Source organism: Salmo salar, chromosome 18 (genome assembly GCF_965601325.2).
Source record: "Salmo salar chromosome 18, fSalSal1, whole genome shotgun sequence".
Taxonomy (NCBI): domain Eukaryota; kingdom Metazoa; phylum Chordata; class Actinopteri; order Salmoniformes; family Salmonidae; genus Salmo; species Salmo salar.
The window spans coordinates 13,058,446-13,074,291 of record NC_138308.1 but is presented as its reverse complement, the minus strand read 5'-3'; the positions used below and the strand labels follow the sequence as shown (position 1 = coordinate 13,074,291).

General features: G+C 42.5%; 1 protein-coding gene across 1 annotated transcript in view; it reads left to right on the top strand.

Annotated features, from left to right (window-relative positions):
* Positions 1-15,572, top strand: part of pkdcca (protein kinase domain containing, cytoplasmic a) — a 34,906-nt gene extending 19,334 nt beyond the window's left edge. Inside the window, exons 4-7 of the mRNA XM_045700756.2 lie at positions 243-322; positions 1,977-2,084; positions 13,034-13,207; positions 13,777-15,572. Of these exons, the coding sequence (XP_045556712.1) occupies positions 243-322; positions 1,977-2,084; positions 13,034-13,207; positions 13,777-13,862 (448 nt within the window). The 3' untranslated portion in view covers positions 13,863-15,572. The remainder of the gene's footprint in view (positions 1-242; positions 323-1,976; positions 2,085-13,033; positions 13,208-13,776) is intronic.
* The last annotated feature ends 274 nt before the right edge of the window (positions 15,573-15,846 follow it).

The window sequence follows — 15,846 nt, the reverse complement described above, 5'->3', positions numbered from 1 at the left end:
ATGAGAGTCAGGGGCGCATAAAATAAAAATAATTATCTAGTCGGGTAAACACTCCAAACAGCCTACCTGACCGCTCGGAGGTGTCTGCATGGTCCTTAAGCACACCGGGGCCTCGTTTTGTATCACATTCCAATTATAAACCTGGGGGGGGGGACAAAAATGCCTTTTTCAGAATGTGGGGGTGGATTTGTTGGAGTCTAAGGAACCTTGGCTGTGGTGTTTGAAACTGCATTGATTTCCAGGTTCTTTTTCACCTACCTGCTGCCTCACAGTGCCCCGCCCTCTCTAAGACCCCTACTGGACAAGATAGTTAACTCCACAGGTGAGTGCCCACTGGGCACAGACGTCAGTTCAACTTACATTTTTTGTATATACACTTCATTGAGTTGTCAACTAACGTGAACTTTGAACCACGTCATTGGAGGGGGTGAAAGAAATACCCCAAATCCTGAAATTCCCGTACATTGATGACTTTTTGCAAATCCAATCAGTTTTCCAGATTGATTCAACGTGATCACACTTTTTGTTGTTGTTGAAATGATGTGGAAACAACCTTGATTCAACCCGTTTGTGCCTGGTGGGTGTTTGTTCTCTCTCTCTTTCTAGTTCTCACTAGTTCCTGTTTGGTTTAGGGATTAAGCCACTTTAGCTACCAGTATACCTAGTCTGCCTCAGTGCTCTCTACGTTATCTGCTTCAGCTGGATCCCCTTCTATCCACCCTGCCCTCTCTTTATCTCTCTCTCCCGTTCTCTTTGCTTCCCCCTCTCTCTACCCTTCCCTCTTCCATTCTCCCCTCCCTCCTCCTTATCTGGCTTATCCTCAGGTTAATGGTATGTCAGCCGGTTGTTTGAGATCTGTTTTTCTGGGACACAACAGGCCGTGAAGGCGCAGGCCGCGTGGGCGGGCGGTGTGTGTCTCTGTCTGCGTGCACGTGTGTGTGCATGCATCTGTGTGTTTGTGAGTGTGTGCGCGAACTGGGGAATGAGTCAGGTGATCCTATCTCTCCCAGTCAGCCTATCAGATAGACAGCTTCACGACCTCTGAGCAGCTTTTCCTTTAAGGCAGGGGTTCTCAAACATTTTGGGGCCAGAGACTGCTTTTGTGATAGCCAATTCATCAGGGACCACCTCATAATTAGAACAAAACTCGAGTGAGATTTTTCTTTTGTGCATAAAATGATTTTTACTAAGACTTTACTATGACTTTGGGAGTCCGTGGCCTGATGAACCAAGTCTCGAGCTACGGGAAGGAACAATTAAAAGGCACGCCTCTTGGCATCGGAGAGATCATTTTTCAGTTTTGAAGCAAATGTCCTGCAATTCTACACATTTTGTCATGGGGTAGAGAGATTTTTTTGTTGTTGCAGCTTGAAAGCTAATATGCTGCAATTCTACACATTTTGCCATAAGGCAGAGTGAAAACATTTCAGTTTTATTTAAACCTTAAATTACAGTGCATTATGAAAAAAAACATTTTTTGGGAGGAATTCACAAAGTTTTGAGTGCATAATTGGTGTGGACACCAATATCCCTGTGAGCTTCCCAGGCCCATGTTGCCCAGGGTTAAGAACATACATTTTAGATTAATATGACATTATATTGTCTTGTATTACACCCTTTAAACCAATTCCAAAATTGGTTTAATCTGTTGTTGTTAGTAGTAATTTTCTTTTTTAAATATTTCTGATCTGGCTGCGGACCCCCTGCAGTACCTCCGCAGACCCCACTTTAAGAACCCCTGCTATAAGAATAGCCAACACAGGCACTGCCCCATGTCCCTTGACGTTCAAAGACTGAGCTGTGCCTGTTTTGTTTGTGCTATTGCACCCTAGTTTAAACCATTTTTTTGGTTCAATTGTATGCTTTAATGTCTGTATAACAATGAGCCCTAACCTTGTCTTGTGGAATTTTGTTTGAAGGTGTAGAGTTTAAACTGTGTTGCACTATCTGAATGTTTCTTCCTGCGTTGGTTTCAGGAGAGCTGATATGGGGGATAGATGAGACACTACTTCAGTTGGAGGAAGTGTTGCACCTGTACAGAAATGGATTTTACCTACAGAACAGCACACAGACGCACAGAGCAGGTACATATGCATGCAAACACAAATACATACATACAGTACACACACACACGTGCACGCATGCACATACACCCCCACCCCCACCCGCATACACACACACACACGCACAGGCACACACGCACAGGCACACACGCATACACACTGTCATACCACAGCAGATCCAGTACATCATTCCTCTGTTCCCATGCATTCCTGTGTAAGATAACAGTCTAATGTAATTAAACCCAGCAGTGAATCCTACACACACTGTGCTAGATATCAGCTCATACGGTAATATAGTTACATAACTGGCTGTCTCCCCTGGACTTTCTGTGTCCTGGACTACCCCTTTCAGTTGGCTATATGTCTGGGCTACTGGCTTTTATCTCCTCGACTGACACACTAATGCCTAAGTCTGGGGTTGGAACCGCCACATAACAGACTGGAGGGCCCATAAAGATGGCCATATATGGACTGCCCTTAGAGGGGCTGGTGTGTGTGTGTGTGTGTGTGTGTGTGTGTGTGTGTGTGTGTGTGTGTGTGTGTGTGTGTGTGTGTGTGTGTGTGTGTGTGTGTGTGTGTGTGTGTGTGTGTGTGGGGGGGGGGGAGGTGAGTACACCTAGAGGCCCAGGGGGTGAAGTAAGGAGAGATAGAGGGGTCTGATCAGATATGCTCCGGACAAATGGAATGAGATTAAAAAGATTACACTTCATATAACGGGAGGGAACTCAGTGAGGGATGGGAGAGACTCACAGCTCTGCTAATCCCAGGGTGCATTTGGGGGGGGGGGGGGGGGTTAGACTCAGTGAGCTCTCCCTCTCTCCCGCTCAGTTCTCATTTACTGTATGTTCGAAAGCTTTCCTTCTCTATCCTTTCACCTTTCTCCATTCCTCTATCTGGAGGCGTCAGCTTTCACTTTCTAATGTTCACTTGGTGTCCCTTGCTCTTCTTCATTTACTTTCAAATGTTCTTTTTCTCTCCCTTCCTTCGTGTCGAATCGCCTCCCTCCATTGGCAGTGTAAAGCAGATTCAGACAGTTGTTGACTGACGAGTGCTCGCAGCCCAAGGGCCGAACACAACTGGGTCTGCTTAGCTATTCACAAAGAGACTGCTGCTCCAGTAGGCCTCTCACTCCCCAGTCCCCACCTTGAGCTCCTCTCTCACTGACACGGAACAAAAGTGCTGTGGTTTCTCTCACTCTGACTATAACTATTACACAGGAACACTGGTAGGGTCTTTCTCAGTGGCTACCCAGCTATCACATTTGGTTCCTTGGAAGTTGGGGGAACGTATGCTTTTGGTTTCACATTGGTTGTGAGGACAAAGCCATTAATTTACTGACCGATAAAACGGAATGTTTTTAAAACGTTCTGAGAACAGAAGTGACAATTTTGCCTTTTCTGGGAACGTTATTTTTAGGTTGCCAGGAGGTTCTGAGAATGTTTTACTCTGGTTCCTTGAACGTTTTCCTGTGAGGTTTTATTAACGCTCTGAAAACTTAATTCTAGGTTATTTGGAGGTTTTTTAATAACTTCCTTGAACTGATAGCTTATTCTGGGTTAACTTTTTTGAACTCACAGATAGGACACATAGAAATTAATTTCCTTAGGCATCATGCAAACACATTTTTATTTTTACATGACATCAGTGAGAGTCAAACCTATAATCTTCTGTTCTCTATCCATGTAATTAGTACACTGCGCCACCAGGATGGAGCTAGCATGCCATGATTTTACGCTGTTCATTTTAGTCTATTCAAACATACCCCATTTCAAATGAAACAAGCGCTCATTAAGATCAGGTGTGGCCGACACACTTGAACACCCCTAACAAGATGGAGAAAGTAAGTTTATTTTTTTAAATAACACGCATAGCACGTTTTCTGAAAGTTACTCATGTTTCCTTTTGGTTTTTATGGACATTTGTGTATTTTCTCAGAACATGAATTTAAATAGAACCATGAGGAAACCTGTAGGAAAACGTTATGCTGAAGTACTGACATTCCCACAGAAGAACGTTGCTTCTTAACGTTCTTGTAACAATTTGAGAGCATGACTTTGAATAGAACCATGAGGGAACCTGTAGGAAACGTTATGCTGAAGAACTGAAATTCCCACAGAGGAATGTTGTTTCTTAACATTCTCTGAACTATTTGAGAACATTCCCAATGCCAAACCAGTTGGAGAACATTCCTAGAACCTTTAGGAAAAGTTCTGTTAAAGTAATGAAATACAGAGAAACTGAGAATGTTCCAAAGCCAAGCAACTATCCTGCACCATTCCCAGAAAGTTGTGGGAAAGTTGTATGTAGGGCTGTTGCGGTGACCGTATCACTGCTACACCTGAAGGCAGTCAAATTCTACGTGACCGTTTAGTCACGGTAATTAGGCTTCTCCAAGCTCTGATGCTGCTGCTGGTCATTAGTAGCCTACCAAACTTGCTAACTGCCTGGCACTCAGCACTCTCTAATCACTTTGACATCAATGCAAATGTAATCGGAAATCTAATCAAACACTTCATGAGAGCCCATGAGCTCATGTTGCGCAACATTTCTATAGGTTATGCAATTGCGCAAGAAAACAGTTGATGGCCTCTATTAAAAATAGGAGGATTCCATCAGCTTTCTATACGCTAGGCCTACTATATTTATTTCTCAACTTTCCTAATATTAAGCACATTGCTTCTCTTTACAACAGGAGTATAGCCTACCTGGCTGGCATGAAAATAAACCATGGGAAAGCGTCCTCCGTTCGCTATTTAAGTGCAGAGATTACATGTATTTTTTTCCCCTGCCCCTGTTTCGAAACAGGTGCATGATAATGGTCCGTTCTAAATCTATTATTTAGTATATGTAAAGACAAGAATAGTCTGATGGATGACAATATTAGCCTATCACTTGTGAATGATATATTATCACTTGTGAATGATGTCCAGCGTAAGGCAAGAAACTATGCCTTTTTTTTGTGACTGTATTGGATCATAGCCGCACACCTCATGTAGCCTAGACCATAGGCCTATATGTTTTGATAAGGTTTGTACCACAACTAAAGTGGCCAAATAACTTCTTAAAATTAAGCACATTAATCTGCTTTACAAACGGTGTAGAGCTTAACTGGCATACATAAGCAGCGTGTGAGTTTCAAGTTTGGGGAAGATCATTTTCACCTTAAAAATGCACCTTTATAATAAAAACATTACATGCATAATCACATTTATAGTCACTTTTGATAATGGTGTTTTCACGCTTATAGCCTACTCCCTTGTGTTTGTGCTTATAATGTGAATAAATAGCCTAATAGTTTATCAACATTTTAAGCTAAACGTTCTGATCTGTTGCGTCAGCCTCATTGCTTGAAAAAGGTTTTTGATGCTAGTGGTTGTATTAATTTGGGATGTATTGCATCCCACAACTGTCCCAGAGTATGTTTGGAATATTTATTTCTCCCACAGAATAGGTCAACCTTTGTACTATGGGGGATAGTAGATTGACATAGGCTAGTGCTTTTGCTGTTCGTTAGGCCTAATCATCTTGTTGGCTGACGAAAAGTAAATGTGGACAGTTCTTCCAATATCTTCAATATGCACCTCGGAATTGGATAAGGATGCGCGCAGTTGCATTCCCGATGTGTCTATCTTCACTTGTAGCCTGTGAGAAAGACCTGTACACGTGATGGGGAGCCATGTGAGTGAGAGGTGCTTCGGGGCAACTCTCAGGGAGAAGGGCTGCAAAAGGCATGGATTTTTTTTGGGGTGCATTACGGCCACACAAAGGGGATGCCACCGGGAAATTCTCAAAATGTGAATGAGAGACTGATGAAGTGTGTACAGTAGGCGCAAAAAACTAAGCAGAGCTCATGCCTTTCAAGTGACTTTTTTCAAATCGTCATTAGAATGTCATCATGCAGCCTTACAATGTATTAAAAATCAAAACATATAGCCCAAAGTTTGTAAAACAACTAAAGTTACATTAATAACTCTAAATTAAGCATATTGGAATACCTATTTATTTTTTAACCGCTCAACACAGAATAGCCACATGTGCGCACTCCCTCAAATTGTTTGGAGAAAATATCCTTTCTATTTTATTCAGCTTTGTTAAATTGTATTCTTCATACTATAAAATAATATTAAATAAAGCCACGGAATTCTAAGCAAATCTTGTCTACTAAATTAACTAGTGTAGCCCACAGCCATATGGCATAGCCAGATCAGGACCTAACATAAGGACAACTCACAGTATCTTATTCTGTTCTTCTGAAATATACTATATTTTCTTCATATCATGTTTCTTTAGATCTGTCTAAAATAAATAATGGATTTATTATGAAGGTGTAGGCTACATTACATGGATTTATTAGACTTTCTAAAATGTAGATGTTCGAAAGGTCTGCATCAGTGGCTTGAGGTGGAAGCCAGGAGGTGCTAAATGTGTATATGTTAATTAACGGTAAATTACCATGAGACTGACAGTTATTTGCTTGACAATCACCAGCTGATGAAATTTCGTGACCGCCACAGCCCTAGATGTATACAAACTAACCATAGGACAACCACACTCTCACCAAGCTCTAAGAAACATATGGTTCTCAGAACGTTATGTGTTAGCTGGGGAAGTGTTCGCCCATGCAGGGCTTCCCTGTGGAATGTGGCCTTGCATCATGTGATTTTTCTGCAATTACACACAGGGACATGCCTACTTCCTTGCACCCTCCTTCCCTTCATTCCTCTATCCCTCCCCTTCCCTCTCCCTGTCATGCCATTCCTGGAGCTTTTAAGTCCTGCATTTGCAGAAAGCGAGAGCTACGTTAAGCTTTAATTATGGACATAAAGTGAACGATAGTTGTAGTTATTGATTGTCTGCTGCCACGCATGCAGGGGGCCAGCTTGTGTGTGTGTGTGTGTGTGTGTGTGTGTGTGTGTGTGTGTGTGTGTGTGTGTGTGTGTGTGTGTGTGTGTGTGTGTGTGTGTGGCGCGCGTGGGGGGGAGTGTGTGTGTGTGTGTGTGTGTGTGTGTGTGTGTGTGGGTGTGTGTGTGTGTGTGTGTGTGTGTGTGTGTGTGTGTGTGTGTGTGTGTGTGGGGGGGGATGTGTGCGCGTATGTGTACCTCCACATAATAAATCGCGGACAGGTTGTCCGGAGAGACATACTGTCCCCCCCCCCCCCCCCCCTCCATTTAAAGGCCATCTTTCTTCCTCGACTTCAAACAGGCGTGTAAACCCTCCCTGTAAATCTCCAGGAGTACTCCTGGTCCAGCCAGGCATGACACTTAAAAAAAAAAGAAGAGTAGTAGAGAAACATAGTAGCTAACGGGAGAGAGAAAGTGAAAGAAAGAGAAAGCTGGACTCAATGATTCATGCTTCATAGGCTGGGAGGCTTTAAAGGAGCGGGGGGACTTGCTTTGAAGCTGCCCTTCTCATTAGGCCCATTGTCACAGTCCTGTGAAGCTTAGTTAAACCCACAGAAGATAGGAAAAGTGGATCCTGATTGTGTAGGGGAAGTACAGATGCTCAAACTGCTTCATGTACAGCATGAATGCTGTCTCAGTTAAAATCAAAACCTATAGGTTATTGAAATAGTGATTTATTTGCTGATACATGGAGCCATACTAACCAGTACACACATATATACATTAATTATCATACACATACAGTGCCTTCGGGAAAGTATTCAAACCCCTTGACCTTTTTCATATTTTGTTACGTTACAGCTTTATTCTAAAATGTATTAAATTGTTTTTTTCCCTCATCAATCTACACACAATACCCCAAAATGACAAAGCACACAGTTTTTTTTCTTCCTAATTTATTAAACAAAAAAACTGAAATTTCACATTTCCATAAGTATTCAGACCCTTCACTCAGTACTTTGTTCAAGCACCTTTGGCAGCGATTACAGCATGGATTCTTCTTGGGTATGACGCCACAAGCTTGGCACACCTGTATTTGGGTAGTTTCTCTCATTCTTCTCTGCAGATCCTCTCAAGCTCTGTTAGGTTGGATGAGGAGTTGATGCACAGATATTTTCAGGTCTCTACAGAGATGTTCGATCGGGTTCAACTTCGGGTCACACAAGGACATTCAGAGACTTGTCTCCTGCGTTGTCTTGGCTGTGTGTTTAGGGTCATTGTCCTGTAGGTAGGTGAACCATCGCCCCAGTCTGTCCTCAGCGCTCTGGAGCAGGTTTTCATCAAGGATCTCTCGATACTTTGCTCTGTTAATCTTTCCCTCGATCCTGACTAGTCTCTCAGTCCCTGCCGCTGAAAAACATCCCCACAGCATGATGCTGCCCCCACCATGCATCGCCGTAGGGATGGTGCCAAGTTTCCTCCAGACGTGATGCTTGGCATTCCGGCCAAAGAGATCCATCTTTGTTTCATCAGACCAGAGAATCTTGTTTCTCATGGTCTGAGAGTCTTTATGTGACCTTTGGCACACTCCACGCGGGCTGTCATGTGCCTTTTACTGAGGAGCGGCTTCCGTCTGGCCACTCTACCATAAAGGCCATAAAGGCCTGATTGGTGGAGTGCTACAGAGATGGCTGTCCTTCTGGAAGGTTCTCTAGAGTTCTTTCAGAGTGAGCCTCCCTGACCAAGGCCCTTCTCCCCGATTGCTCAGTTTGGCCGGGCGGCCAGCTCTAGGAAGAGTCTTGGTGGTTCCAAACTTCTTCCATTTAAGAATGATGGAGGCCACTGTGTTCTTGGGACCTTCAATGCTACAGAAATGTTTTGGTACACTTCCCCAGATCTGTGCCTCAACGCAATTCTGTCCCGGAGCTCTACGGACAATTACTTTGACCTCATGGGTTGGTTTTTGCTCTGACATGCACTGTCAACTGTGGGACCTTATATAGACAGGTGTGCCTTTCCAAATCGTGTCCAATCAATTGAATTTACCTCAGGTGGACTCCAATCAAGTTTTTATAAACATCTCAAGGATGATCAATGGAAACAGGATGCACCTGAGCTCAATTCTGAGTCTCATAGCAAAGGGTCTGAATATTTATGTAAATTTGGTATTTATGTTATTTATTTTTAATACATTTGCAAAAATGTCTAAAAACCTGTTTTCGCTTTGTCATTATGTGGTATTGTGTGTAGATTGCTGAAAAAATATGAATATTTAATCAATTTTAGAATAAGGCTATAATGTAACAAAATGTGGAAAAAGTCAGGGGGTCTGAATACTTTCCCAAGGCACTGTACATGCATGCACAAGCATGTAAGCACACACATACAAGCACACACACGCGCACACATGCACTCACACACACATGCACGTGCACACACACGCACACACACACGGCTATCCTGCTGACTGGACTGTGTAGAGTGTGGTTTCTAGCCATTAGAACCACAGTGTAATCATAGCCATTTGGGATGAGACAGAGGAAAACCTCACTATTAGCATCCAAAGATCAGCATAACAATGGCCGGTAATCATAGTCAGTAATGTTTCTAACCACTAGAAAAAGTAGCACAGAACAATTGTGTTTTATTTTACTAAACTTCGTGAGAATGACAATTGCCACACATCAATCAAGCTACATATGTCGGATCTTAATTTGATCACCCTGTCGCAGGAGAACTTTCAGGGAATTTAAAACTTGTTGTGTATTTGAGGTTTAAAAAGGCTTCTGAAGTTTGTAATTTCCCCTTAGAAATTTCAGACTTGATTTTCCCTCACAAAAACATGTATCAACCCCTACAAAAATGTCCATTAATATAATCCACATAATAATTCACATTTACTGTTGCTGCAGGATTATTTTCAAACTAAGATCCTACATAAGACCCTAGCACACTAAAATCCAGAGCATGACTGTGTTGTTCTGTGCATATTCCAAGGCATCATATACATTGTTGAAGTCTTATCATTCAAACTACTTACTGATACTTGTATATGGTTAGTTGCATCTAAGTTGCAAAGACTGTTCCACAGGGAGCCATGCACTCAATATTATCTTTTCCATCTCAGATCCAGCTAACCATGTCTGGCCGGGCTTAATCAGTAATATATTCTGGTTATACAGTATGTCTATGTAGTTATTGTTCCACGCGAGAACACTCTGAGAAATAAGACTTGCTCTACTGAGCATAAAACCCAGGACACAAAACAGGCTATTCTAATAGAGAAAAATACTTTGAATTTGTACAACATACAGCTATTAACAGTTGGCTACCAGCAGTAGTTTGATATGGGCCTTGGCAAAGGAAAACTATTTAATTCTAGTGACTGTTCATTTGTTTCGTATTTTAGATTGATGTTTTTGCTTTTATATATTGTTCTTCGACAAACTTACAGTTGAAGTCGGAAGTTTACCTACACGAAGGTTGGAGTCATTAAAACTCGTTTTTCAACCACTCCACAAATTTGTTGTTAACAAACTATAGTTTTGGCAAGTCGGTTAGGGCATCTACTTTGTGCATGACACAAGTAATTTTTCCAACAATTGTTTACAGACAGATTATTTCACTTATAAATCACTGTATCACAATTCCAGTGGGTCAGAAATTTACACACACTGGCCTTTAAAGAGCTTGGAAAATTCCAGAAAATTATGTCATGGCTTTAGAAGCTTCTGTTAGGCTAATTGACATAATTTGAGTCAATTGGAGATGTACCTGTGGATGTATTTCAAGACCTACCTTCAAACTCAGTGCCTCTTTGCTTGACATCATGGGAAAATCAAAAGAAATCAGCCAAGACCTAAAAAAAAATGTGTAGACCTCCACAAGTCTGGTTCATCCTTGGGAGCAATTTCCAAATGCCTGAAGGTACCACATTCATCTGTACAAACAATAGTACGCAAATATAAACACCATGGGACCACGCAGCCGTCATACCGCTCAGGAAGGAAACGTGTTCCGTCTCCTAGAGATGAACGTACTTTGGTGCAAAAAGTACAAATCAATCTCAGAACAACAGCAAAAGACCTTGTGAAGATGCTGGAGGAAACAGGTACAAAAGTATCTATATCCACAGTAAAACAAGTCCTATATCGAGATAACCTGAAAGGCCACTCAGCAAGGAAGAAGACACTGCTCCAAAACCGCCATAAAAACGGCAAACTACGGTTTGCAACTGCACATAGAGACAAAGATCTTACTTTTTGGAGAAATGTCCTCTGGTCTTTGGCCATAATGTCCATCATTATGTTTGGAGGAAAAAGGGGGAGGCTTGCAAGCCGAAGAACACCATCCCAACCGTGAAGCACGGGAGTGGCAGCATCATGTTGTGGGGGTGCTTTGCTGCAGGAGGGACTGGTGCACTTCACAAAATAGATGGCATCATGAGGGGGGGAAATTATGTGGCTATATTGAAGCAACATCTCAAAACATCAGTCAGGAAGTTAAAGCTTGGTCGCAAATGGGTCTTCCAAATGGACAATGACCCCACACCATACTTCCAAAGTTGTGTCAAAATGACTTAAGGACAACAAAGTCAAGGTATTGGAGTGGCCATCACAAAGCCCTGACCTCAGTCCTATAGAACATTTGTGGGCAGAACTGAAAAAGCGTGTGTGAGCAAGGAGGCCTAGAGACCTGACTCAGTTACACCAGCTCTGTCAGGAGGAATGGGCCAAAATTCACCCAACTTATTGTGGGAAGCTTGTGGAAGGCTACCCGAAATGTTTGACCCAAGTTAAACAATTTAAAGGCAATGCTACCAAATACCAATTGAGTGTATGTAAACTTCTGACCCACTGGGAATGTGATGAAAGAAATAAAAGCTGAAATAAATCATTCTCTCTACAATTATTCTGACATTTCACATTCTTAAAATGAAGTGGTGATCGTAACTGACCTAAGACAGGGAACTTTTACTTGGATTAAATGTCAGGAATTGTGAAAAACTGAGTTTAAATGTATTTGGCTAAGGTGTATGTAAACTTCCAACTTCAACTGTATATTGTTAGTGGATCCTCAGGGGAACTCTGAATCTGGTTAAAACAATCTTGATATTTTTTTCATTCACTCTATTATACAATTTGATGAAAGTTATGTTACTATATTGCCATGGTAAATGTACATTTAAATTGCAACTGCTCAGGTCTACACATGTATTACATCGAAATTTAATCTCATTTGATTTGTATGTTTTAAATCAATCGCCCTTTTCTATTTTAGGGATCCTGAGTAACGCAGCGGTCTAAGGCACTGCATAGCAGTATTAGAGGCGTCACTACAAAAGGCCGTCATTGTAAATAAGAATTTGTTCTTAACTGACTTGCCTAGTTAAATAAAGGTAAAAAAAATATATATACAGTATTTATAATCATATTTAAAAGTGGTCCCATTTAAGATTTAGGATTAGAATGATTAAAACAGAGAAGACAAATAGAGAGAAGAGAAAGAATTGTAGAGGTATTCTAGTGTGGTCCTCATTCCTGGGCCCTTCACATCACTCTCCCTTTAGTATCACTCTCTCCCCCCTCTCTCTCTTCTGCTCTCTCTGTCACTCCTGAATTCAGTGTCGCGGTTGCCGTGGCAACCATTGTAGAAAAGCGGCCTTTACAATGTGTGTCACAGTTAGTGGGGCAAAGGGAGGGTGAGAGAGGAGAAGGGGAGTGTGGTGTGTGTGTGTGTGTGTGGTGTGCGTGTGTGTGTGTGTGTGTGTGTGTGTGTGTGGTGGGGGGGGGGGGGGGGGGGGGGGGGGAGGGTGGCGTCGAGGATCACAGAAGACATGTCAGCCTCTCACTCCTCAATAGCTCCATGACACTCCCTCTGACAGACAGACAAAACAGAGCCCCCACGCTCACACAATGACCTACCTCATTACACGCGTGCAGGACCCTCAGTGCATCTACACCCTGCCAGTGACAGACACACACACACACACACACACACACACACACACACACACACACACACACACACACACACACACACACACACACACACACACACACACACACACACACACACACACACACACCCACACCCTTCCTTGCTAACTAAATTCCTTCTCCTCTCCAGACTATAAGCGTGTAGTGGATGCCTCTATTCCTGGGGAGAACTACCGCTGCTGGCCATCCTATCAGCACGATGGATGTCTGCTGTCAGTCTACAGCATCACAGAGGCTATTGGTGTATGTGAGAGCCACGCCCAGTGCCGAGCATTTGTACTGACCAATCAGACAACCTGGACAGGTAAGAGTTAAATGAATGTGTTCACGCCACAGTGTTATCATTGTATTGTACAAACACACACACACACACACACACACACACACACACACACACACACACACACACACACACACACACACACACACACACACACACACACACACACACACACACACACACACACACACACACACACACACACACACACACACACACACACACACACACACACAAACTTAATTGGAGAGCAGTCTGAAGGGAGCACATCAGCATGGCAATCACTAATCGTTATTGAAACAGGCCAGCACTTTCACATTAATTCTCTTCACTCTTCATCCTCTCCTCCCCTGTCATACAGTATATCTCTCACCGCAGTTCTTTCTTTTCAGTCTTTTTCCATTTTTTGTACATCTCTGGCATTGTACGATTGTCATCGCATTCATGCAATTAACCAATAATACATTGTAGAAGGGAAGCACGTGCTAGGGTACATTCTGCTCATTTAACATAATGTCTTCAACTTTACGGTCTCTCCTACTTTTGTACTTTTTATTCACGAGTTTACTTTTTTTCTTCTTCTCTGTCTACAGGTCACCAGCTTGTATTCTTCAAGACGGGCCCTGCCAGTCTAAACTCTGCCAAGGGACGAGTCACCTACGTCAGAGTGGGCAGCTGAACCAAAGGAGAGGGAGCAGACTTAACTACCAAACCTTCCTCTGATTGGCTAACCTGATCCTGGGGCGGGCCCTCACGGCATAGTGAGCCACCCCATTGGATGGGTCAGACAGAGGGAGGGTAAGATGGATCCTAGACCACACCCTCCAGTATGAACCTCCACGGGCCGTAAAGAAGGCTAAACCAAACCAGCTCCTGCTGAAGTGCAATAATAACTCAAGGAGAACATTTATCGTAACATAGATGTTGATGATCTGTCCTCGAATTCAATGTTTAAACGTGACTCTTTTTCAGTTGTGCAGGCTTTTAGCTCAGGGTATGCTGAGGTTACCCTCCTAGTTGAGAGGGGTGAGAATGTATCCCTGTGGACAGATGCCCCTCCTGTGCCCCCTAAACTACCTTCACATATCTGGTCAAAAGGATCTCCTTCTGGTACTGTAGAGTGTTTAATCATTGTTCTGGGAAGGTTTCGAGGCGGCCTCAGTACGAACCATCAGCCAACCATCAAACAATAGGAAAGGTACTCAACAAACATATCTGAAAAAACGTCCAAATTAGGGTTGGGTTCAATCTGTATCACTGAAGGTCAGTGTTATAGCGTGATTTAAATTTAAAGGTAATGTTCCCGCGTGAGCGAAGATTGCATTCCCGGTAAAAGCTGCCCATGTTGGCTCAATCGGAAATGACCTTTACATTTCGTTTGTGCAATGTGACGTTTTAGCGATACAGACTGAATCGAGCCCTAGGACTAGTTCAATAGTACGTCTTCATGCAATGTTCAGGCTTTATTCTAGGTGGAAACAAAGGTATTGGCAAAGGACTGATGTCCCAGTGTTACTGTGACGTCTTAATCAGTGAATAAGCTCTTGTTTTTTTATTCTCTGACGCTGAGCGTTGCTAAGACTTTCTCGCTCCTTCCTGACCCTGTCTCTCTTTCTCTATTTCCTTTCCCTTCCTCTGCCTTGTGTTAGATCGACAGCACTTTCGATGAAGTCAAACAGGGGTTCTCTATGCTTTCAAAAAGCAACTCAACAAGTGATTGATTTCCACGTCTTAGTGGCTGAAGAATCTGTTCTTATAGAACAGAGGATTGTAACAGCTGAGTTATCAGATCAAATATCTTTTATTTCAATCCTATGTTGATGAAAACAAAGAAATTGTTCTCGTATGGGAAAATCACAGACTTATTTAGAATATTGTGTCATTGCTGATTTTGCATGTTGACCAAATGTAATGTAGTGTAGTGACCTCCTTGAGAGGGTCACTTTTTTGATCATGTTGTATTTATTGAGGACAGTGTGTGTTGGCTCCTGTCCCACTCCTGGGTCGCGTTCATTAGGCACCAAACGGAAGAAAAGGGACTAAACTTGTCCAATAAGACATTCTCATTTTCGTTTTCTGTTGCAAAATGCTTTGCAATGGTTTGCCCTAATGAATATGACCCTGGGTTTAGAGCAAACACAGCAGGAAGTAATCTCCATCTATTCTAATTTCCTAAGGAAATGTGACATGAACCTTTAGATAAATAATCAGACAAGTATTAAAAGAGCTCTTGCTTTCAGTGAAAGCAGAACATTGTGAGAAAAAAATTACCAAAAGTGAATTCTACAAAAGCTTTAACACTGTGTAGGCTGTTCATTGATGTATATAATGATGATAATGATGAGATGGCTATTTTTATATGGAAAAATACAAAACTTGTGGCAAATGAGACGTGTGTGTGTCTCTGTGTGTCTCTCTGTCTCTCTCTCTGTGTATGTGTGTGTGTGTGTGTCTCTCTGTCTTTCTCTCTCTCTGTGTGTGTGTGTGTGTCTCTCTGTCTTTCTCTCTCTCTGTGTGTGTGTGGTGTCTCTCTGTCTTTCTCTCTCTCTGTGTGTGTGTGTGTGTGTGTGTGTCTCTGTGTGTGTGTGTGTGTCTCTCTGTCTTTCTCTCTCTGTGTGTGTGTGTGTGTGTGTCTCTGTGTGTGTGTCTCTCTGTCTTTCTCT